The 25,432-nt window shown below is 45.6% G+C and overlaps 1 protein-coding gene across 1 annotated transcript in view; it reads left to right on the top strand.

Annotated features, from left to right (window-relative positions):
* The first annotated feature begins 6,917 nt into the window (after positions 1–6,917).
* SHISAL2A (shisa like 2A) overlaps positions 6,918–25,432 on the top strand; it is a 122,292-nt gene continuing 103,777 nt past the window's right edge. The window contains exon 1 of the mRNA XM_056532227.1: positions 6,918–7,304. Coding sequence (XP_056388202.1) covers positions 7,123–7,304 — 182 coding nt within the window. The 5' untranslated portion in view covers positions 6,918–7,122. The remainder of the gene's footprint in view (positions 7,305–25,432) is intronic.

The raw sequence follows: 25,432 nt of genomic DNA, 5'->3' as shown, positions 1-25,432 counted from the left end.
TCCGATCAGCTCCCCTGAGCTACAGGCACCGCCAACCCCGCATTTCAGACACCACATTCAACTTTAATTGCAACGTCTAAAGGGTTAGTGCTGGGCATCATCCCGATCGGCGGTGCCCGCCATTAACCGTGGGTCCTGGGTGTCCGTAACAACCGGAACCCACCAAGTTTAAAGCATTCTCCATTTGGGAGAATGGTTTAAATTCCGTTAATGGGACCAGGGTGTACAGGTACACCCTTGGTGCTTAACCCCTTAAGGACACATGACGTACTGGAACGTCATGTGTCCACTCCCGATCTATAACGCGGGGCCACGGCGTGGCCCCGCGTCATAGCGGTTCGGGCCCGGCCTCTAACAACGGCCGGGACCCGTGGCTAATAGCGCGCGGCATTGATCGCTGTGCCGCGCACTATTAACCCTTTAGACGCGGCGTTCAAAGTTGAACGCCGCGTCTAAAGTGAAACCGAAAGCATGCCGGCTAGCTCAGTGGGCTGTTCGGGATAGCCGCGGTGAAATCGCGGCATCCCGAACAGCTGACAGGACAGCGGGAGGGCCCCTACCTGCCTCCTCGCTGTCCGATCGCCGAATGACTGCTCAGTGCCTGAGATCCAGGCATGAGCAGTCATGCGGCAGAATCATCGATCACTGGTTTCTTATGAGAAACCAGTGATCAATGTAAAAGATCAGTGTGTGCAGTGTTATAGGTCCCTATGGGACCTATAACACTGCAAAAAAAAAGTGCAAAAAAAAAGTGAATAAACATCATTTAACCCCTTCCCTATTAAAAGTTTGAATCACCCCCCTTTTCTCATAAAAGAAAAAACACAGTGTAAATAAAAATAAAAATAAACATAAATGGTATCGCCGCGTGCGGAAATGTCCGAATTATAAAAATATATAGTTAATTAAACCGCACGGTCAATGGCGTGCGCGCAAAAAAATTCCAAAGTCCAAAATAGTGCATTTTTGGTCACTTTTTATATCATGAAAAAATGAATAAAAAGCGATCAATAAGTCCTATCAATGCAAAAATGATACCGTTAAAAACTTCAGATCACGGCGCAAAAAATGAGCCCTCATACCGCCCCATACACGGAAAAATAAAAAAGTTATAGGGGTCAGAAGATGACAATTTTAAACGTATAAATTTTTCTGCATGAAGTTATGATTTTTTCCAGAAGTGCGACAAATTCAAACCTGTATAAGTAGGGTATCATTTTAATCATATGGACCTACAGAATAAAGGTAAGGTGTCATTTTTACCGAAAAATGTACTACGTAGAAACGGAAGCCCCCAAAAGTTACAAAATGGCGTTTTTTTTTCAATTTTGTCTCACAATGATTTTTTTTCCCGTTTCACCGTAGATTTTTGGGCACAATGACTGACGTCATTACAAAGTAGAATTGGTGGTGCAAAAAATAAGCCATCATATGGATTTTTAGGTGCAAAATTGAAAGAGTTATGATTTTTTAAAGGCAAGGAGCAAAAAACGAAAATGCAAAAACGGAAAAACCCCCGGTCCTTAAGGGGTTAAGTATTAGGATGCAAGGGCGTACCTGTATGTGTGGTTAAAGTGTACCTGTAAGATCCTACAAAATAAATAAATAAATCATTTGTTACTCAGTACCTAATCCTGATGTACATGTAAGTTTTATGCCTCTATCACCTATATTTATTATAGAAATTAGGGATGTCTCGATATCATTTTTTTTAAGACCGAGTACGAGTACCTATACTTTTTTAAGTATTACCAATACTTTTTTTTTTTTAAAACTAATTCAATATAATAAATAACCTGGCACTGTGTTTCAATCGGGAGTATGTTTATGCGCGGTCTCGATGTCAGTGAAGTTCAGCATATGTGCGGTGGTGCTCATGCTGTATAAGTGACAGGCACTGTGTAAAAACAGAGAGAAGTAAGGAAACGCGGATCACTTACCACCACTGAAAATAGCTGCGTTCTTTATTTCGTGCTCATTGGCTCAGATACCATCTGAGCCGATGTGCACGAAATAAAGAACACAGCTGGTTGCAGTAGTGGTGAGTGATCCGCGTTCCTTGCTTCTCTCTAAGTACAGTGATCCCTCAACTTACAATGGCCTCAACATACAATAGTTTCAACATACAATGATATTTTCTGGACCATTGTAACTTGAAACCAGACTCAACATACAATGCTATGGACAGTCCAGATCTGTGATACCTGTCACAACTGGAGGAACTGACCAATCAGAATGGGCATTTTACTGGTAAATCACCTGTATTACTGAAGTGCATGCACTGACTGGCTGTCTGGTAGCTCCCCCTACAGTAGTACAGGGAGTAACTACAAGTTCTGTACTACTCCTTACCTGTGCCAGGGTTAGCTGCTCCTTTGGACACCAAGAAAGGGCGGCTCCATTTGGGACACTGCGTGTACTGTATAGGACCCTGAAGAAGCTCCTGTCCTCTACATAAACCATTGTTTCCCAACAGGGTGCCTCCAGCTGTTGCAAAACTACAACTCCCAGCATGCCCGGACAGCCTTTGGCTGTCCGGGCATGCTGGAAGTTGTAGTTTTGCAATAGATGGAGGCACCCTGGTTGGGAAACACTGACATAGACAGTGATTACAGCTCCCGGCAGATCTTTATTACTTTTATATGTAAGGATTTGCTTTATCTACATTAGTTATCTACTTATTTTTCTTTAATCCTCACTTTTTCTTATTTTTGGATGACATTTTGGGGCTTCAGAACCAATTACCAGGTTTCCATAGCGTTATGATCTCAACATACAATGGTCGTCCTGGAACCAATTAATATTGTAACTTGAGGGACCACTGTACTTTTTTTTTTTTAACTGACATATGACAGGGTTTTTTAAAAAATTTTTTTTTTATGGGAAAAAGGGAAGTGTTTGCAGTTTTTATTAGAGGAAGGTCTTTTTTTTATTTAAACAAAACAAAAAAAATTTGAAAAGGGGAGTGATTTAAACTTTTTGAAAAGGGGAGTGTTTCCAGCATTTATTATGAAAGGGGTTAATTCACACTAGTGCCGCACGCTATTAACCTTTTAGATGTGGCGTTCAAAGTTGAACGCAGCGTTTAAAATTAAACTAAAAGCTTCCCGGCTGCTCACTGGGGCTGATTGGGACCACCGCAGTGAAAATGCGGTGTCCCGATCAGCTAGGACGCGAGCGGAGGTCCTCTTACCTTCCTCCGGCACATCCCATCGGCGATAGATTGCTCTAAGCCTGAGATGCAGGCTTGAGCAATCGACCGCTGATTACACTGATCAATGCAAAGCTATGGCTTTGCAGTGAACAGTGTAAAAGATCAGTGTGTGCAGTGTTATAGCCCCCTATGGTAGCTATAACACTGCAAAAGTGTAAAAAAAAAGTTAATGTCATTTAACCCTTTCCCTAATAAAAGTCCAAATCACCCCCCTTTTCCCATAAAAACCAAACAAACATGTAAATAAAAATAAATATAACCATATGTGGTATTACCGCATGCGTAAATGTACGACCTATAAAAATATATCATTAATTAAACCGCACGGTCAATGGCGTATGTTCAAAAATAGCATATAGCAATAACATATTTTTGGTCACTTTTTATATCATGAAAAAATGAATAAAAAACTATCAAAAAGTTCGATCAATACAAAAATGGTACTGCTTAAAACTTCACATCAGGGCGCAAAAAATGAGCCCTCATACCGCCCCATACGCGGTGAAATAAAAAAGTTATAGGGGTCAGAAGATGACAATTTTAAACGTATACATTTTCCTGCATGTAGTTTAGATTTTTTCCAGAAATACGACAAAATCAAACCTATATAAGTAGGGTATCATTTTAACCGCATGGACCTACAGAATAAAGAGAAGGTGTCATTTTTACTGAAAAATGTGCTGCATAGAAACAGAAGCCCCCAAAATTTACAAAATGGCGTTTTTTCTTCAATTTCGTTGCACAATGATTTTTTTTTCCGTATCACCGTAGATTCTTGGGTAAAATGACTGATGTCTCTGCAAAGTAGAATTAATGGCGCAAAAAATAAGCCATCGCATGGATATTTAGGTGCAAAATTGAAAGGGTTATGATTTTTAAAAAGATGAGGAGGAAAAAACGAAAGTGCAAAAACGGAAAAACCTGTGGTCCTTAAAGGGTTAAATGGCTTATGTGCACTAAAGATCTTCTTCCCCCACCAATGATCCTTAAGGGACTTCTTATTCAGAATTCATAACCTGAGTAAAAAAAAAAGGTTCTTCAGATACTGCGAAGGTGTTATTCTACTCCAGTGTTTCCCAACCAGTGTGCCTCCAGCTGTTGCAAAACTACCACTTCACTGCTCTGACTAAACTGCCTGTGGTCCTTACACAGCGCAGATGTCTAGGATTTTGATAAGATGATAATAGGACGATTAACTTGTGTACAGGACCATTCTTCATCTTTATTGATTTGCACGAAGACACATTAGAAATATGAAGCCGTCAGGGTCAAGAGCTGTCATCCCGGGGCCGATGCTTTCTGCAGCTTAAGTAATAAACTCCAGGAATTGTGAATCTATTTAGACATATCCTCAGGCTTCACAGTCCTCTGCTAAAATGCTGTGTCAAAGTGATAACAAAAGGCAGTGTTTCCCAACCAGGGTGCCTCCAGCTGTGGCAAAACTACAATTCCCAGCATGCAATGCGGAATTAGTACAGATGTGCGGAAATTCTGCCGCGTGAATAGACCCTTACAGTGAGACTATTTAGACCAGTGGCTTCCAGACTGTGGCACTCCAGCTGTTGTAAAACTACAACTCCCAGCATGCTGCTGTCCGGGGTATGCTGGGAATTGTAGTTTTGCAACAGCTGGAGGCACCCTGCTTGGGAAACACTGACATAAGTGTACGGCCACATATGGCAGAAGTTCTTGGATTTTTGGCATTTTGGCACAGAATATGCAAGAAAACCAAACCAAACCAAAAAACATCTCCAGGTATGCTTGGAGCTGTAGTTTTGCAACAGCTGGAGGCACCCTGGTTGGAAAACACTGACATAAGTGTAGGGCCACTTATGGCAGAAGTTCTTGGATTTTGGCACAGAATATGCAAAAAAAAAAAAAAAAAAAAAACAACAAAACAAACAACAGAACATCTCCAGGCATGATTGGAGCTGTAGTTTTGCAACAGCTGGAGGCACCCTGGTTGGGAAACACTGACATAAGTGTAGGGCCACTTGTGGCAGAAGTCATTGGATTTTTGGCACAGAATATGCAAAAAAACAAACAAACAAAAAAACATGTCCAGGCATGCTTGAAGCTGTAGTTTCGCAACAGCTGGAGGCACCCTGTTTGGAAAACACTGACGTAAGTGTATGGCCACTTATGCCAGAAGTTCTTGGATTTTTGGCATTCTGGCACAGAATATGCAAAAAAAAAAAAAAAAAAAATTGGCAAAAAAATTTAACATGTCCAGGCATAATATGCCCCCCCCTCCCCCCCCCCAAAAAAAACATGTCTAGGCATGCTTGAAGCTGTATTTTCGCAACAGCTGGAGGCACCTTGGTTGGGAAACACTGACATAAGTGTACGATCAGAAGTTCTTGGATTTTTTGGCATTTTAGCACAGAATATGCAAAAATAAATAAATAAAATAAAGAACATGTCCAGGCATGCTTGAAACTGTAGTTTTGCAACAGCTGGAGGCACCCTGGTTGGAAAACACTGACATAAGTGTAGGGCCACTTATGGCAGAAGTTCTTGGCTTTTGGCACAGAATATGCAAAAAACAAACAAACAAACCAACAAAACAAACAACAGAACATCTCCAGGCATGATTGGAGCTGTAATTTTGCAACAGCTGGAGGCACCCTGGTTGGGAAACACTGACATAAGTCTAGGGCCACTTATGGCAGGAGTCCTTGGATTTTTGGCACAGAATATGCAAAAAACAAACAAACAAAAAAACATGTCCAGGCATGCTTGAAGCTGTAGTTTCGCAACAGCTGGAGGCACCCTGTTTGGGAAACACTGACATAAGTGTATGGCCACTTATGCCAGAAGTTCTTGGATTTTTGGCATTCTGGCACAGAATATGCAAAAAAACAAAAAATAAATAAATTAACAAAAAAAAAAAAACATGTCCAGGCATAATATGCCCCCCCCCCCCCAAAAAAAAAGAAAAACATGTCCAGGCATGCTTGAAGCTGTATTTTCGCAACAGCTGGAGGCACCCTGGTTGGGAAACACTGACATATGTGTACGGTCACTCATGGCAGAAGTTCTTGGATTTTTTGGCATTTTAGCACAGAATATGCAAAAAAATTAAATAAAAAAACATGTCCAGGCATGCTTGAAACTGTAGTTTTGCAACAGCTGGAGGCACCCTGGTTGGGAAACACTGACATAAGTGTTCTTGCATTTTTCGCATTTTGGCACAGAATATGCAAAAAAAAAAAAAAAAACAACCCAAAAAACATGTCCAGGCATGCTTGGAGCTGTAGTTTTGCAACAGCTGGAGGCACCAATTAGAGATGAGCGAACTTACAGTAAATTCGATTCGTCACGAACTTCTCGGCTCGGCAGTTTATGACTTATCCTGCATAAATGAGTTCAGCTTTCAGGTGCTCCGGTGGGCTGGAAAAGGTGGATACAGTCCTAGGAAAGAGTCTCCTAGGAATGTATCCACCTTTTCCAGCCCACGGGAGCACCTGAAAGCTGAACTAATTTATGCAGGATAAGTCATCAACTGCCGAGCCGAGAAGTTCGTGACGAATCGACTTTACTGTAAGTTCGCTCATCTCTAGCACCAATGTTGGGAGACACTGGCATAGTGTATGGTGTGCAGCAATTACTTCTTTTTCCGTAATAATCCTGCTGGTCTCTCGTCTCATGTTGTGCTCCCGTTTCCCACCAGAGGGCGACCAAGGTGCATTTTGTGGCGGCAACCAGTTATCCAGGCGGCTTCTCTATAAGGAGCATCACTCGTGGTCCTGAGGAGAGCAGAGATGCTGAACAGGCAGCTGTAAGGATCTCCTCTCATGCTTCTCCTTAGGAATAACGCATCGCCCATGGGATGGTGGTAAAAGAATTTCTCAGCTCTCCACTGGAACTCCTGGTGTCTTACTTAGTGAAGCGCCCCCAGGAGGACTATGAGTGCGGAGTGCTCCAGTTACACCACAGTGGAGCAGGTCCTGGTTGGGGCTTTTAGCTGTCCAAGGGCTGACAGTGACCTGGGAGCCATATATTGCTGTGGATTTAAGGACTTCAAGTACTGCTGCGATGACCCCAACAGTTTTTTCCCCTACGAGCACAGTTACATGTGGTGGCTGAGGTAAGTCCGCTCTCTCTTTGCACCATAAGTATTAGTTTAGGATAAAAGCAGGGGCTCAATCCTGCAGAAAAGCTTGGGAACGGAGTTCCTGCACTTTTTTCCACAGCAGAAACACTTGGTGGGCATTTATCCTTGTCTTTTAGAGCTGTTTTTGTGTGTAGATTTGTCTCTATTTTGGCGCAGTGCTGCACCTCAGGCTATTTTTTTGCACCTTTTTTTTTATTTGATAATGAATTTATGAACTGAGACTTTTTAGGAAAAGGCGCAAAAAAATAAATAAATAAAAAATAAAAATAAAAAAAAAAGGGGCAAAGGCACTGGAAAAGTCTAAAAGTCTCTAAACTACACCAGCCCAGACTTAGCTTAGCTTTTTGGTGTATGTAAAGAGTGAAATTATAGAAAATGTGTTCCTCCACAAAATGTATCAAATGTCCTGTGACCATTTAATACATTTGGCGGAGTCACGTGGAAACCCCCCCCCCCAAAAAAAACCCCAAAAAACTATAAAATGAACTACCGTATTTTTCACCGTATAAGACGCACTTTTTCTTCCCCAAAACTGGGGGGGAAGTTGGTGCGTCTTATACGGCAAATACACATTAAAACCCTGTCCTATCGCGGCAGTCCCTGCGGCCATCAACGGCCGGGACCCGCGGCTAATACAGGACATCACCGATCGCGGTGATGCCCTGTATTAACCCTTCAGACACGGCGATCAAAGCTGACCCCCGCATCTGAAGCGAAAGTGACACTAACCCGGCTGCTCAGTCGGGCTGTTCGGGACCGCCGCGGTGAAATCGCGGCGTCCCGATCAGCTTACAGGACACCGGGAGGGACCTTACCTGCCTCCTGGGTGTCTGCTCCGTGTCGGGATCCCCTGCATGGCCGGCGCTCTCCTTCGTCGTCATCACGCCGTTGCGCACGCCATCCCGGCATCCAATAGAAGCGGCGTGCTTAGCGACGTGATGGCGGCGACAGAGAGTGAGGATACCGGGCAGCAGAGACATTCCGGAGCGACGGGGATACCCCGGGGAATCGGCGACAGCGATGGAGGGCGACATCCAGGGCAGCGGTGACGGATCCGGAGCGGCGGGGAAACGTAAGTATTACCTCCTATACCAGTGGTCTTCAACCTGCAGACCTCCAGATGTTGCAAAACTACAACTCCCAGCATGCCCGGACAGCCAACGGCTGTCCGGGCATGCTGGGAGTTGTAGTTTTGCAACATCTGGAGGTCCGCAGGTTGAAGGTTCAGAATCTTTTTTTTTCTAGATTTTCATCCTTTAAAATTGGGTGCGTCTTATATGCCGGAGCGTCTTATATGGCGAAAAATACGGTACATCACACATATCAATGTCCCCCACTGTTCCCATTAGCAGGAGTCCTGTAAGACCAGCCCTAAAGGGAAACTACACTTTTTTGCCATAACTTGACCCCTTGGATAAAAGAACTTAGCTTTGAAACAACCCACTAAAATTAGAAAGAACTTTAAGGTCAAACGTTACTTTTTTTTCTCACTTTTAATTCTTTACATGTAGCAGAGCTGAATAGGTCCCGTTCAGTGTCACTGCTATATAGCAACTCAATGAGTTCTCATCTGGTGCAGAATGGGGGCAGGGGAATTTTTCATTGGCTTTACCCTGTTTTTTTGCGGTGAAGATTTTCGTCGCGGTTGCTGTTTAGAGACTTTTCTTTGCATCTTTGGCTTTAGAAGCTTTTTCCAAAATTTGCGTAGCTGCACCATAGTCTGGTTAACTCTTTTAGGCAGAGGTCTTGAATTTATCAAGTGTGACCTGTTGCACGACTTGTCGCAAATCTACACCAGTCCAGACCTGGCTTACAAAACTGTCCGTAAACGTAATGGGTTAAAAAGTGGTAGAGCAGGAATCATACAAAGTGGTGTACTAAAGTGTCATTTCAAAGAAATGTGTACTAGCCCCAAATTGATCACGTGAAATGCGACCGTTTAATAAATTTGGCGCACGAACAGATCACCACTACCCAAAATCAAAGGTGTCGAAAAATCGTTCACCTACACCTCCCCTGGATAGATTCCCCCCCTATTGAGATGCTATATAGCAGCAGAATTACCATGTAGTCTTATTGTAAGTTCTCCGTCATAATACTGTGTCCCAAGTGACAAACTCAGCTCTGTATTTATTTTTATTTTTTTTAAAGCAGGAAAACAAGAATACCAGTGTAGTGCTGGAAGAGGCAGGAAAATCACAATACTATGTATGATGTACTGTACATGACTCTGGATAGTGATGGAAAATGTATTGTACACGTACAGTGGTCCCTCAAGTTACAATAGGAATCAGTTCCAGAATGACCATTGTATGTTGGGACCATTGTATGTTGGGACCATTGTATATTGGGACCATTGTATGTTGGGACCATTGTATGTTGGTTCCATTGTATGTTGGGACCATAACTCTATGGAACTCTGGTAATTGGTTCTGAAGCCCCAAAATGTCTTCCAAAAATAGGAAAAATGAGGATTAAAGAAAAATAAGTAGATAACTAATACAGATAAAGCAAATCCTTACATATAAAAGTAAGAAAGATCTGCTGGGAGCTGTAATCACTGTCTATGTAGAGGACAGGAGCTTCTTCAGGGTCTTATACAGTACACACAGTGTCCTAAAAAAGTAACATGGAGCGGCCCTCACCTGGTGTCCAAAGGAGAAGCTAACCCTGGTGCAGGTAAAGAGTACAGAACATGTAATACCTCCCTGTACTGTAGGGAGGCGCTACCAGACACCAGTCAGTGCATACACTTCAGTAATACAGGTAAAGAGTAGTACAGAACATGTAATACCTCCCTGTACTGTAGGGAGGCACTACCAGACACCAGTCAGTGCATGCACTTCAGTAATACAGGTAAAGAGTAGTACAGAACATGTAATACCTCCCTGTACTGTAGAGAGCGCTACCAGACACCAGTCAGTGCATGCACTTCAGTAATACAGGTAAAGAGTAGTACAGAACTTGTAATACCTCCCTGTACTGTAGGGGGCACTACCAGACACCAGTCAGTGCATGCACTTCAGTAATACAGGTAATGAGTATTACAGAAGATGTAATACCTCCCTGTACTGTAGGGGGCGCTACCAGACACCAGTCAGTGCATTCACTTCAGTAATACAGGTAAAGAGTAGTACAGAACATGTAATACCTCCCTGTACTGTAGGGGGCACTACCAGACACCAGTCAGTGCATGCACTTCAGTAATACAGGTAAAGAGTAGTACAGAACATGTAATACCTCCCTGTACTGTAGGGGGCACTACCAGACACCAGTCAGTGCATGCACTTTAGTAATACAGGTAAAGAGTACAGAACATGTAATACCTCCCTGTACTGTAGGGGGCGCTACCAGACACCAGTCAGTGCATACACTTCAGTAATACAGGTAAAGAGTAGTACAGAACATGAAATACCTCCCTGTACTGTAGAGGGCACTACCAGACACCAGTCAGTGCATGCACTTCATTAATACAGGTAAAGAGTAGTACAGAACATGTAATACCTCCCTGTACTGTAGAGGGCGCTACCAGACACCAGTCAGTGCATACACTTCATTAATACAGGTAAAGAGTAGTACAGAACATGTAATACCTCCCTGTACTGTAGATGGCGCTACCAGACACCAGTCAGTGCATACACTTCAGTAATACAGAGATTTTACCAGTAAAGTCTGATTGGTCAGATCTTCCAGCCATTTGACGCGTTTGGCAGATCTGTCCGGCACCTTTCCTCAGGTTGTATGTGGTATCACAAGTTCACTCCATCCACTTCAATGAAACTAAGCTGCAATACCAAACACAAACTACTGACAAGAGTGGCATTGTTTCTGGAAGAAAGTAGCTATGTTTTTTTTTTTTAATCCTGAGCAGCCCCTTTAATGCAATAAAATAGCTTATTAAAAGAACTTAATACGCTTGCTCGAACAATTGAAACAAATTCTTAGAGATATGTCAGCACTTTATAGGATCGGAGAACGTCTAAAAACCTGATATTGTCACTGCTAGTACACATTGTGCCTGCTTTAGTTTATTTTTACTCTGGCATTGTTGTTTTAGGGCAGTGCTCTTCAACCTGCGGACCTCCGGATGTTGCAAAACTACAACTCCCAGCATGCCCGGACAGCCAACGGCTGTCCGGGCATGCAGAGAGTTGTAGTTTTGCAACATCTGGAGGTCCACAGGTTGAAGACCACTGCATTAGGATATGTGTACAGGATGTCCTACAGTATCAAATCTGCAGCAGATCTTGTACACGTGAATGTAGCCTTACACTCCAAGATGGGCCAAAACTTTATATAGAGCAAAAAAGGACATGTAAATCTTAATATGTCATAGAGTCTGCACAGCAGTATTAAAGGGGTACTCCCGTGGAAAACATTTTTTTTAAAATTTTTTTTTAATCAACTGGTGCCAGAAAGTTAAACAGATTTGTAAATGACTTCTATTAATACAATTTAATCCTTCCAGTACTTTTTAGGGGCTGTATACTACAGAGGAAATGCTTTTTTCTTATTGGATTTCTCTTCTGTCATGACCACAGTGCTCTCTGCTGACCTCTGCTGTCCATTTTAGGAACTATCATAGATAAATAGAATGTGTTGGCAGATAAGAAATATCTGGTCCATCTAATCTGCCCAATATTCTGAATACTGGCCCTATCTTATATGAAGAATAGCCTTATACCTATCCCATGCATGCTTAAACTCCTGCACTGTATAGGCATCTACCACTTCTGCAGGAAGGTAATTCCATGCATCCACTACTCTTTCGTTAAAGGAATACTTCCTGCAGAAACCTTTGTCCTTTTAATATAAACTATGGTCTCTTGTGGTAGTTTTTCTCTCCTCCTTTACTGTGTTGATTCAATTTATGTATTTAACCCCTTAAGGACTCAGGGTTTTTCCGTTTTTGCACTTTCGTTTTTTCCTCCTTACCTTAAAAAAATCATAACCCTTTCAATTTTCCACCTAAAAATCCATATTATGGCTTATTTTTTGCGTCGCCAATTCTACTTTGCAGTGACATTAGTCATTTTACCCAAAAATGCACGGCGAAACGGAAAAAAAAATCATTGTGCGACAAAATCGAAAAAAAAACGCCATTTTGTAACTTTTGGGGGCTTCCGTTTCTACGCAGTGCATATTTCGGTAAAAATTACATCTTATCATTATTCTGTAGGTCCATACGGTTAAAATGATACCCTACTTATATAGGTTTGATTTTGTCGCACTTCTGGAAAAAATCATAACTACATGCAGGAAAATTTATACGTTTAAAAATGTCATCTTCTGACCCCTATAACTTTTTTATTTTTCCACGTACGGGGCGGTATGAGGACTCATTTTTTGCGCCGTGATCTGAAGTTTTTATTGGTATGATTTTTGTTTTGATCTGACTTTTTGATCACTTTTTATTCATTTTTTAATGTTATAAAAAGTTACCAAAATACGCTTTTTTGGACTTTGGAATTTTTTTGCGCGTACGCCATTGACCGTACGGCTTAATTAATGATATATTTTTATAGTTCGGACATTTACGCACGCGGCGATACCACATATGTTTATTTATTTATTTTTTTTACACTGTTTTATTTTTCTTATGGGAAAAGGGGGGTGATTCAAACTTTTATTAGGGAAGGGGTTAAATGACCTTTATTAACACTTTTTTTTAACTTTTTTTTTGCAGTGTTATAGGTCCCATAGGGACCTATAACACTGCACACACTGATCTCTCATCCTGATCACAGGCGTGTATTAACACGCCTGTGATCAGCATTATCGACGCTTGACTGCTCCTGCCTGGATCTCAGGCACGGAGCAGTCATTCGTCGATCGGACACCGAGGAGGCAGGTAAGAGCCCTCCCGGTGTCCGATCAGCTGTTCGGGACGCCGCGATTTCACCGCGGCGGTCCCGAACAGCCCGACTGAGCAGCCGGGATACTTTCAGTTTCACTTTAGAAGCGGCGGTCAGCTTTGACCGCCGCTTCTAAAGGGTTAATACCGCACATCGCCGCGATCGGCGATGTGTGGTATTAGCCGCGGGTCCCGGCCGTTGATTAGCGCCGGGACCCACGCGATATGATGCGGGATCGCGGCGCGATCCCGCTTCATATCGCGGGAGCCGGCGCAGGACGTAAATATACGTCCTGCGTCGTTAAGGGGTTAAAGGAGTACTCCACTGCTCAGCATTTGGAACAAACTGTTCTGAACGCTGGAGCCGGAGCTTGTGATGTCATAGCCCCGCCCCTCATGATGTCACGCCCCACCCACTCAAGGCAAGTCTATGGGAGGGGGCATGACAGCATGAGGGGGTGGGGCAATAACGTCACGAGCTCCCAGTTTGTTCCAAACGCTGAGCAGCGGAGTACCCCTTTAAGAGTTTCTATCATATCCCCTCTGTCTCATCTTTCTTCTAAGCTATACCTGTTAGGGTGTTAAAAACATATTGCTCTGGCAATATGGCTGCCCCCATAATAATGTACGAAAAATGTATTTAAAAATAAAAATTACAATCAGAAAATAGAAACAGATTAGAAGAAAAGAACATTTCAGTATCTGACTTTAATCAGGAAAAAAAATATCCAGACGACACATTCATTTAAAGTAACATCAGTGGTAAATTGGCAGTGACTGAAAATCTGAGCAAAACTGGCTTAGATTTCCACAGCAACCAATCACAGCACAGCTTTCATTTTCAAGAGCCAAATTTGAACCGTGCTTCCATTGTGTGACATAAGATGGCGACATCGAAGCAAGAAAAAGCTTTTTGCATGTTGGTGCATGCTCAGCATAGAAACCGCATTTCGCGTTGGGCAAAGGAATTCGAAACCTCTTGGTGTCTATGTCATGGGAAAAGTCCAGGCCACCCAAAGACTTGGGAAAAGACTGTTAACAGGATTGGAGTCATGTACGAGCGCAGTCCTAAAAGAAGGCCAGGCTGACTAGTATGGAACTACAGGAGCCACATACCCTAGTATGGCGAATCTCACAAAACGTCTGCATTGTAAGCCATTCAAATGCTTCAGGAGCTAAAAGCACAAGACAAACCAAAATGTCATGACTTATGCCGTTTTGCCGTTCGGAAGAGTAGGAATCCGTTGAGAGGCGGTTGTTGAGCCATGAGGCAACGTTTCACCTCAGTGAAAAGGTCAATCGCCTCAACGTTAAATTTTGGGGCTCAGAAAAATCATTCACCCTTAAAGAGCCCATGCTGGACTCATTTCCATGTGAATGAAACTCCAATGAAACATTGGATGGGAACAGCGAATCACCAATGTTGCACTGACCTCCACGATTGTCAAAACTAATACCCTGTAATGTCCATCTATGGGGGCTACATTAAAGGGGTACTCCACTGACCAGAATTAAGAAGTAAATGTTCCGAACGCTGTTTTCGCGCTGCGGGGGTCGGTCATGGTTTAACAACCTGTTAGTTTTTAAAATTATGCTGAGAAGCAAGTAGATCAAAATACAAATGGTGGATGTGCGGCTGTGTTTCTCCATTTGTGTTGTACATTTGTAATCTCTTCCCTCTTCCATGGTCAGAACTCCACTCCACCCATTCGGCCCAGGCATTTTTAATTAGCAGGAGACTGCATAAGGGTTTCCTCCTAACATTCTCCCAGTCCTCTGGCAGGGAGCAAATGGTAGGTGTTCACACTGGTGTGGTGCTCTGTGGCGGCCATTGTTTCTTTGATGCTTTGTCTGTGGGGTGGTGCGGCCCAGAGCCAGGGCTTTGGTCGGGCAGCAGTGGGGCTGCTTGGCCACTGGGTCATTCCCCCTGTGGACATGGTGTCTCGGAGGCAGTGGTCGCCGCCAGATGATACACCAGTGTTAGGTGTGGGACCCACTCTGACTAGGTGGCCTTGACGTGGCGAGTGGGCTTGTACTTTTTTGATCAAAATATATAATAACAACCTGTTAGTTTTTTTTTATCATGCTGAGAAGCAAGTAGATCAAAATACAAATGGTAGATGTGCAGCTATGTTTCTCTATTTGTGATTTACTTCCGAATGCTGGCCACTGGAGTACCCCTTTAAGGACTCAGTGTATCTGCTCCCCAGGCACAAGATCTGAACGACCTGAGACAACACAACCCTGACACAGTGGACTCCATATTCCAGGATATGCTGGTCACGTCTGGACAAAATCTGGACATCTGCCATGTTACCAATAGAAATGACTTTGAACATTTGTAGTGTACAGTACAGACCAAAAGTTTGGACACACCTTCTCATTCAAAGAGTTTTCTTTATTTTCATGACTATGAATATTGTAGATTCACACTGAAGGCATCAAAACTATGAATTAACACATGTGGAATTATAGACATAACAAAAAAGTGTAAAACAACTGAAAATATGTCATATTCTAGGTAGAAAGTTTCCCCAAGTGCAGTCACAAAAACCATCAAGAGCTACAAAGAAACTGTCTCACATGCGGACCGTCCCAGGAAAGGAAGAACAAGAGTCACCTCTGCTGCGGAGGATAAGTTCATCCGAGTCACCAGCCTCAGAAATCGCAGGTTAACAGCAGCTCAGATCAGAGACCAGGTCAATGCCGCACAGATTTCTAGCCGCAGACACATCTCTAGAACAACTGTTAAGAGGAGACTGTGTGAGGCCTTCATGGTAGAATATCTTCTAGGAAACCACTGCTAAGGACAGGCAACAAGCAGAAGACACTTGTTTGGGCTAAAGAACACAGGGAATGGACATTAGACCGGTGGAAATCTGTGCTTTGGTCTGATGAGTCCAAATTTGAGATCTTTGGTTCCAACCACCGTGTCTTTGTGCGACGCAGAAAAGGTGAACGGACGGACCCTACATGTCTGGTTCCCACCGTGAAGCATGGAGGAGGAGGTGTGATGGTGTGGGGGGGGCTTTGCTTGTGACACTGTTGGGGATTTATACAAAATTGAAGGCATACTGACCCAGCATGGCTACCACAGCATCTTGCAGCGGCTGCTATCCCATCTGGTTTGCGTTTAGTTGGACCATCATTTATTTTTCAACAGGACAAAGACCCCAAACACCTCCAGGGCTATTTGACCAAGAAGGAGAGTGATGGGGTGCTGCGCCAGATGACCTGGCCTCCACAGTCACCGGACCTGAACCCAATGAAGGCAAAAGGGCCAACAAGTGCTAAGCATCTCTGGGAACTCCTTCAAGACTGTTGGAAGACCATTTCAGGTGACTACCTCTTGAAGCTCATCAAGAGAATGAGTGTGCACAGCAGTAATCAAAGCAAAAGGTGGCTACTTTGAAGAACCTAGAATATGAGATATTTTCAGTTGTTTCACACTTTTTTGTTATGTCTATAATTCCACATGTGTTACCTCATAGTTTTGATGCCTTCAGTGTGAATCTATAATTTTCATAGTCATGAAAATAAAGAAAACTCTTTGAATGAGAAGGTGTACAAACTTTTGGTCTGTACTGTATATAAAACTTGGATAGACAGTGCGTCTCTTCATGGTAATAAATGTGTTATGTTCTCTCGGTAATGATACCAGGGCTATAATTTCACCCCATCCTTTTTTATTCACACTGTATACTGTACACTATAGTATAATCTGGTATATATGGAAATATTCATATAATAATAATATTCTCACTAGCCCACTTATTGCCTTTATAGTGATGGATTTTCTGTCAATATTTTTTCCATGTAGATTTAGTATTATTAAGAAAACCTTGTAGCTGCAGGCTATATGCTATAGTATCCATTATACATATTACTCCACATGTAATTCCCTGTCTACTCTTTGTATGAAATGTTTCTATACTTTATGATTATTACGTTGTTTAATCACTGTAATCTGCTATAAGTATTATTATTCATTACAAATCCCTAATGAGTGTTGTTCTTGCTGCTCTTTTTGCTACACAGTGGTTTGAATATGATCATATCTGTTACCTAGCAACAGCAGACACACCCTGCATGTGACCGCTCTGGATCTCCCTGCTCTCATTTAATTGCATAATTAATTATATATGCGTAACGTCACACGATATTTTGTCCTATTCTGACTCCTATAACGTTTTTATTTCTCTTTATACGGGGCAATTTTTTTATTTTTTTATTTTTTTTTATCGACTGGTGCCAGAAAGTTAAACAGATTTGTAAATTACTTCTATTAAAAAAAATCTTAATCCTTCCAGTACTTATTAGCTGCTGAATACTACAGAGGAAATTATTTTCTTTTTGGAACACAGAGCTCTCCGCTGACATCATGGCCACAGTGCTCTCTGCTGACATCTCTGTCCATTTTAGGAACTGTCCTGAGTAGGAGAAAATCCCCATAGAAAACATATGCTGCTCTGGACAGTTCCTAAAATGGACAGAGATGTCAGCAGAGAGCACTGTGGTCATGATGTCAGCAGAGAGCTCTGTGTTCCAAAAAGAAAAGAATTTCCTCTGTAGTATTCAGCAGCTAAAAAGTACTGGAAGGATTAAGATTTTTTAATAGAAGTAATTTACAAATCTGTTTAACTTTCTGGCACTAGTTGATTTAAAAAAAAAAAAGAAAAAAGTTTTCCACCGGAGTACCCCTTTAAATCCATCTCTCCAGCCTTGAAGATGAAATAGAAGAGATGAAGCTTAGCTGGGGAGATGGAGATAGGGTAGAAATAATGGCGCTAAGGCAAGGAAGATGGGACTGAGGTAAAAAGAAATTGAGCTGAGGTAGAGGAGAATAAAGTTAAATAGATTTGTAAATTACTTCTATTAAAAAATCTTAATCCTTCCAGTACTTATTAGCTGCTGTATAAAACAGAGAAATTTGTGAATTTCTTTTCAGTCTGACCACAGTGCTCTCTGCTGACACCCCTGTCCGTATCAGGGACTGTCCAGATTAGAATCATATCCCCATAGAAAGGAACTGTCTAGAGCAGGAGAGGCTTTCTATGGGGATATGATTCTAATCTGGACAGTTCCTGATACGGACAGGGGTGTCAGTAGAGAGCACTGTCATCAGACAGAAAAGAACTTCACAAATTTCTCTGTAGTATATCTGTAGTATACAGCAGCTGATAAGTACTAGAAGAATTAAGATTTTTTAATAGAAGAAATTTACAAATCTGTTTAACTTTCTGGAGCCAGTTGATTTGAATTTTTTTTTTCTACCGGAGTACCCCTTTAAGAGAGATGAGGTAGGGGAGATGGACCTGAGACAGGCTATTGAGCAGAGTGAAGGGAGATGGAACTGAGGTAAGTGGTGGAGCTGAAGTAGGTAATATTAAAATGAGGTAATAGAGATGGAGCTGAGTTAGTGTACATAGGGATGGATCTGAGGTAGGGGAGTAGGATCAATGGTTGGGGAGACGGATTTGAGGTTCAGGAGATGGATCTGAGGTAAAAGAGATGGAGCTGAGTTATGAGCTGGATTCCAAGAGGCGACATAGAGCTGATATAGGGGGGATGGACTGTGGTATTGAGACATTGAGATGAGGTAGGGGGAGATGGATCGGTGGTGAGGGGGTATAAAAGTGAGGTAGGGGCAATGGCGATGAGGTAGAAGAGATGGAGAGATAGAAGAGGCAGGATAAAGGGAGGATGAGATAGAGGAGCTAAAGCTTAGCTAGAGCATAGATTTCTTTGGAAGTATATTTTATGTGTCTTGTTTTTTAAAAATTGTAGTAGTTATATTATATGTATATATAAAAATATAACACTTACACATTAAACTGTATACAATCAGGGTGTGGCACAGTACAACACAATACATTATGGTATTTACAGCATATACATAACACACACAGCATATATATATTACAGGCTAGTGTTACTGCAGATCCTGATGTGTCTAAGGCTGAGTTTACGCTTCCATCCATCTCAGTTTATATAATACACTGCTCAAAGAAATAAAGGGAACACTTAAACAACACAATGTAACCCCCAAGTCAATGACACTTCTGTGAAATCACACTGTCCACTCAGGAAGCAACACTGATTGACAATCAATTTCACATGCTGTTGTGCAAATGGAACAGACAGCAGGTGGCAATTAGCAAGACACCCCCAATAAAGGAGTGGTTCTGCAGGTGGTGACCACAGACCACTTCTCAGTTCCTACACTTCCTTGCTGATGTTTTGGTCACTTTTGAATTCTGGTGGTGCCTTCACTCTAGTGGTAGCATGAGACGGAGTCTACAACCCACACCAGTGGCTCAGGTAGTGCAGCTCATCCAGGATGGCACATCAATGCGAGCTGTGGCAAGAAGGTTTGCTGTGTCTGTCAGCGTAGTGTCCAAAGCATGGAGGTGCTACCAGGAGACAGGCCGGTACATCAGGAGACGTGAAAGAGGCCGTAGGAGAGCAAACAACCCAACAGCAGGACCGCTACCTCCGCCTTTTTGCAAGGAGGAGCAGGAGGAGCACTGCCAGAGCCCTGCAAAATGACCTCCAGCAGGCCACAAATGTGCATGTGTCAGCTCAAGCGGTCAGAAACAGACTCCATGAGGGTGCTATGAGGGCCCGACATCCACAGGGGGGGGGGGGGGGGGGGTTTGCTTACAGTCCAACACTAGGATGTTTGGCATTTGCCAGAGAACACCAAGATTGGCAAATTCGCCACTGGTGCCCTGTGGTCTTCACAGATGTAAGCAGGTTCACACTGAGCACATGTGACAGACGTGACAGAGTCTGGAGACACTGTGGAGCACGTTCTGCTGCCTGCAACATCCTCCAGCATGACCGGTTTGGTGGTGGGTCAGTAAGGGTGTGGGGTGGCATTTCTTTGGGTGGCCGTACAGCCTTCCATGTGCTTGCCAGAGGTAGCCTGACTGCCATTAGGTACCGAGATGAGATCCTCAGACCCCTTATGTGACCATATGCTGGTGCGGTTGGCCCTGGGTTCCTCATAATGCAAGACAATGCTAGACCTCATGTGGCTGGAGTGTGTCAGCAGTTCCTGCAAGAGGAAGGCATTGATGCTAATGACTGGCCCGCCTGTTCCTCAGACCCGAATACGATTGAGCACATCTGGGACATCATGTCTCGCTTCATCCACCAACGCCACATTGCATCACAGACTGTCATTGTTACGCCGAGCGCTCCGGGTCCCTGCTCCTCCCCGGAGCGCTTGCGGCGTTCCTCTCTCTGCAGCGCCCCGGTCTGACCCGCTGACCGGGAGCGCTGCACTGACTCTGCCAGCGGGGATGCGATTCGCATAGCGGGACGCACCCGTTCGCGAATCGCATGCAAAGTCACTCACCTGTCCCGGTCCCCGGCTGTCACGTCCTGGCGCGCGCGGCTCCGCTCCTTAGGGCGCGTGCGCGCCAGCTCTCTAAGATTTAAAGGGCCAGTGCACCAATGATTGGTGCCTGGCCCAATCAGTCTAATTAGCTTCCACCTGCTCCCTGTGTATATTACCTCACTTCCCCTTCCCTTCCTTGCCGGATCTTGTTGCCTTGTGCCAGAGAAAGCGTTACAGTGTTTGCCTTACCAGTGTACCTGAACTCTTGCTGTTGCTATTGACTACGAACCTTGCCGCCTGCCCCGACCTTCTGCTACGTCTGACCTTGCCTCTGCCTAGTCCTTCTGTCCCACGCCTTCTCAGCAGTCAGCGAGGTTGAGCCGTTGCCGGTGGATACGACCTGGTTGCTACCGCCGCAGCAAGACCATCCCGCTTTGCGGCGGGCTCTGGTGAATACCAGTAGCAACCCTAGAATCGGTCCACCGACACGGTCCATGCCAATCCCTCGCTGACACAGAGGATCCACATCCAGCCTGCCGAATCATAACAGTCATCAGGAGTTGGCGGATACTTTAGTCCAGGTCTGGGAGGACATCCCTCAGGAGACCATCCTCCACCTCATCAGGAGCATGCCCAGGTGTTGTAGGGAGGTCATAGGGGCACGTGGAGGCCACACACACTACTGAGCCTCATTGTGACTTGTTTTAAGGACATTACATAAAGTTGGATCAGCCTGTAGTGTGGTTTTCCACTTTGATTTTGAGTGTGACTCCATATCCAGACCTCCATGGGTTGATAAATTTGATTTCTATTGATAATTTTTGTGTGATTTTGTTGTCAGCGCATTCAATTATGTAAAGATGAAAGTATTTCATACCATTAGTTCATTCATTCAGATCTAGGATGTGTTTTCTTAGAGTTCCCTTTATTATTTTTTGAGCAGTGTATATGAAGAGAGAGTATAGCTAAGCAGTATACAGCACTATTCTTCCCCTTTAAATAATGGGCACACTGTCAGAACCTGATAGACCTCACTATAAGTTAAAAAGTGTATGTATGTGTTACGCCTAGCGCTCCGGGTCCCCGTTCCTCCCCGGAGCGCTCACGGCGTCTTTCTCCCTGCAGCGTCCCGGTCAGTCCCGCTGACCGGGAGCGCTGCACTGTCTTGGCCGTTGGGGATGCGATTCGCACAGCGGGACGCGCCCGCTCGCGAATCGCATCCCAGGTCACTTACCCGTCCCGGTCCCCTGCTGTCATGTGCTGGCGCGCGCGGCTCCGCTCTCTAGGGCGCGCGCGCGCCAGCTCTCTGAGACTTAAAGGGCCAGTGCACCAATGATTGGTGCCTGGCCCAATTAGCTTAATTGGCTTCCACCTGCTCCCTGGCTATATCTGGTCTCCTCCCTTGCACTCCCTTGCCGGATCTTGTTGCCTTGTGCCAGTGAAAGCGTTTAGTGTGTCCAAAGCCTGTGTACCTGAACTTCTGCTACCCATCCTGACTACGAATCTTGCCGCCTGCCCCCGACCTTCTGCTACGTCTGACCTTGCCTCTGCCTAGTCCTTCTGTCCCACGCCTTCTCAGCAGTCAGCGAGGTAGAGCCGTTGCTAGTGGATACGACCTGGTTGCTACTGCCGCAGCAAGACCATCCCGCTTTGCGGCGGGCTCTGGTGAAAACCAGTAGCCTCTTAGAACCGGTCCACTAGCACGGTCCACGCCAATCCCTCGCTGACACAGAGGATCCACTACCTGGAAGCCGAATCGTGACAGTAGATCCGGCCATGGATCCTGCTGAGGTGCCGCTGCCAAGTCTCGCTGACCTTACCACGGTGGTCGCTCAGCAATCGCAGCAGATTGCCCAACAAGGACAGCAGCTGTCGCAGTTGACCGCCACGTTACAGCAACTTCTGCCTCTGCTACAGCAGCAACCATCTCCTCCGCCAGCTCCTGCACCTCCTCCGCAGCGAGTGGCCGCTCCTAGCCTCCGCTTGTCCCTGCCGGACAAATTTGATGGGGACTCCAGACTCTGCCGTGGATTTTTGTCTCAGTGTTCCCTGCATATGGAGATGATGTCGGACTTGTTTCCTTCAGAACGGTCTAAGGTGGCGTTCGTAGTAAGCCTTCTTTCAGGAAAGGCCTTGTCTTGGGCCACACCGCTCTGGGACCGCAATGATCCTGCCACAGCCACAGTCCAGGCCTTCTTCACTGAACTCCGGAGTGTCTTCGAGGAGCCAGCCCGAGCTTCTTCTGCCGAGACTGCCCTGTTGAACCTGGTCCAGGGTAATTCTTCCGTTGGCGAGTATGCCGTACAATTCCGTACTCTTGCTTCAGAATTATCCTGGAATAACGAGGCTCTCTGCGCGACCTTTAAAAAAGGCCTATCCAGTCGCATCAAGGATGTGCTGGCCGCACGAGAGATTCCTGCCAATCTGCAAGAACTCATCCATCTAGCTACCCGCATTGACATGCGTTTTTCTGAGCGACACCAAGAGCTCCGCCAGGAAAAAGACTTAGATCTCTGGGCACCTCTCCCACAGTATCCGTTGCAATCTACGCCTGGGCCTCCCGCCGAGGAGGCCATGCAAGTGGATAAGTCTCGCCTGACCCAGGAAGAGAGGAATCGCCGTAGGGAAGAAAATCTCTGTCTTTACTGTACCTCTGAGGTCCTCCTCGGTCTGCCTTGGCTCCGGCTTCATTCCCCCACCATTGATTGGACCACCGGGGAGATCAGGAACTGGGACTCTGCCTGCCACAGGAAGTGCCTCTCCCCCCCTCCCAGTCCCGTCAGGCAAGCCTCTGTGCCTCCCCATGGCCCCCGTCCTGGTGTCACACTGCCCCGTGCCAGGCCTCGCCCTCTGCCCTCCCTCCCCATTCCCACTCCTGCTGTACTGCCTGCCGTTGAGGAAACCCTCCATTCTTTCCCGGTGTCCTCATCCCAGGGGAGGCAGTTACCGGACAAAGAGAAGGGGAGACCTAAGGGGGGGGTACTGTTACGCCTAGCGCTCCGGGTCCCCGCTCCTCCCCGGAGCGCTCACGGCGTCTTTCTCCCTGCAGCGTCCCGGTCAGTCCCGCTGACCGGGAGCGCTGCACTGTCTTGGCCGTTGGGGATGCGATTCGCACAGCGGGACGCGCCCGCTCGCGAATCGCATCCCAGGTCACTTACCCGTCCCGGTCCCCTGCTGTCATGTGCTGGCGCGCGCGGCTCCGCTCTCTAGGGCGCGCGCGCGCCAGCTCTCTGAGACTTAAAGGGCCAGTGCACCAATGATTGGTGCCTGGCCCAATTAGCTTAATTGGCTTCCACCTGCTCCCTGGCTATATCTGGTCTCCTCCCTTGCACTCCCTTGCCGGATCTTGTTGCCTTGTGCCAGTGAAAGCGTTTAGTGTGTCCAAAGCCTGTGTACCTGAACTTCTGCTACCCATCCTGACTACGAATCTTGCCGCCTGCCCCCGACCTTCTGCTACGTCTGACCTTGCCTCTGCCTAGTCCTTCTGTCCCACGCCTTCTCAGCAGTCAGCGAGGTAGAGCCGTTGCTAGTGGATACGACCTGGTTGCTACTGCCGCAGCAAGACCATCCCGCTTTGCGGCGGGCTCTGGTGAAAACCAGTAGCCTCTTAGAACCGGTCCACTAGCACGGTCCACGCCAATCCCTCGCTGACACAGAGGATCCACTACCTGGAAGCCGAATCGTGACAGTATGGTAATGGAGTACATGGGTTGCCGCCATTATCTGGATTAATGAAACAACTACACTGCATTTGTGAAACAACTAACATGCCCATATACTTTAATAGCCAAATGTAGGGCTGGGCGGTATACCGGTTCATACCGAATACCGAAATTTTTGGTCTGCACAATATGAATTTTTCCCATACCGCAATACCGGTTGGGCCCCTCCCCCTCGGGAATGAATGAATCAGCCCAGCGCTGCACTGTCCCCACATCGGGGAACTAATCATATGTGACCCGCCAGCGCTGTTCTGCTCCCCCCCCCCCAATTAATTATTAGCCCAGCGGGGTACTACTCACATATGTCAAGCACTGCCCTCCTTCTCTTTGTTGGGGGCTGCTGGCGCTGGAACTCACTGTACGCCAGTGGTCTCCAACCTGCGGACCTCCAGATGTTGCAAAACTGCAACTCCCAGCATGCTGGGAGTTGTAGTTTTGCAACAGCTGGAGGTCCGCAGGTTTGAGACCACTGCTGTACGCTGTATCCCTATGCCCGGGCTGCAAAAGATAAACAAAATAAACTTTAACTTACCTATGTCGGCCTTACGCTGGGGACGTGAACGTCGGACAGACGTCAGCCTATCACCGGCCGGAGCGATGTCCCACCCCGGCCAGTGATAGGCTGAGCCCACTGTCATGTAAGAAGCCGGCCGGAGCTTCTTACATGACAGTGGGCTCAGCCTATCACTGGCCGGGGCGGGACATGTCTCCGACCGGTGATAGGCTGACGTCTGTCCGACGTTCACGTCCCCAGCGTAAGGCCGACATAGGTAAGTTAAAGTTTATTTTGTTTATCTTTTGCAGCCAGGGCATAGGGATACAGCGTACAGCAGTGGTCTCAAACATGCGGACCTCCAGCTGTTGCAAAACTACAACTCCCAGCATGATAGGGGATAGGATAGGGGATAAGATGTTAGATCGCCGCGGTCCCGCTGCTGGGGACCCCGAGGATCGTCGCTGCGGCACCCCGCCATCATTACTGCACAGAGCGAGTTCGCTCTGTACATAATGACGGGCGATACAGGGGCCGGAGCAGCGTGATTTCATGGCTCCGCCCCTCATGACATCACGGCCCGTCCCCTTAATGCAAGTCTATGGCAGGGGGCGTGATGACCGCCACGCCCCCTCCCATAGACTTGTATTGACGGGGGCGGGCACGACATCACGAGGGGCGGAGCCG

This window comes from Hyla sarda, chromosome 7 (assembly GCF_029499605.1).
Source record: "Hyla sarda isolate aHylSar1 chromosome 7, aHylSar1.hap1, whole genome shotgun sequence".
Classification (NCBI taxonomy): Eukaryota; Metazoa; Chordata; class Amphibia; order Anura; family Hylidae; genus Hyla; species Hyla sarda.
This window is presented reverse-complemented; position numbering and strand designations above follow the sequence as displayed.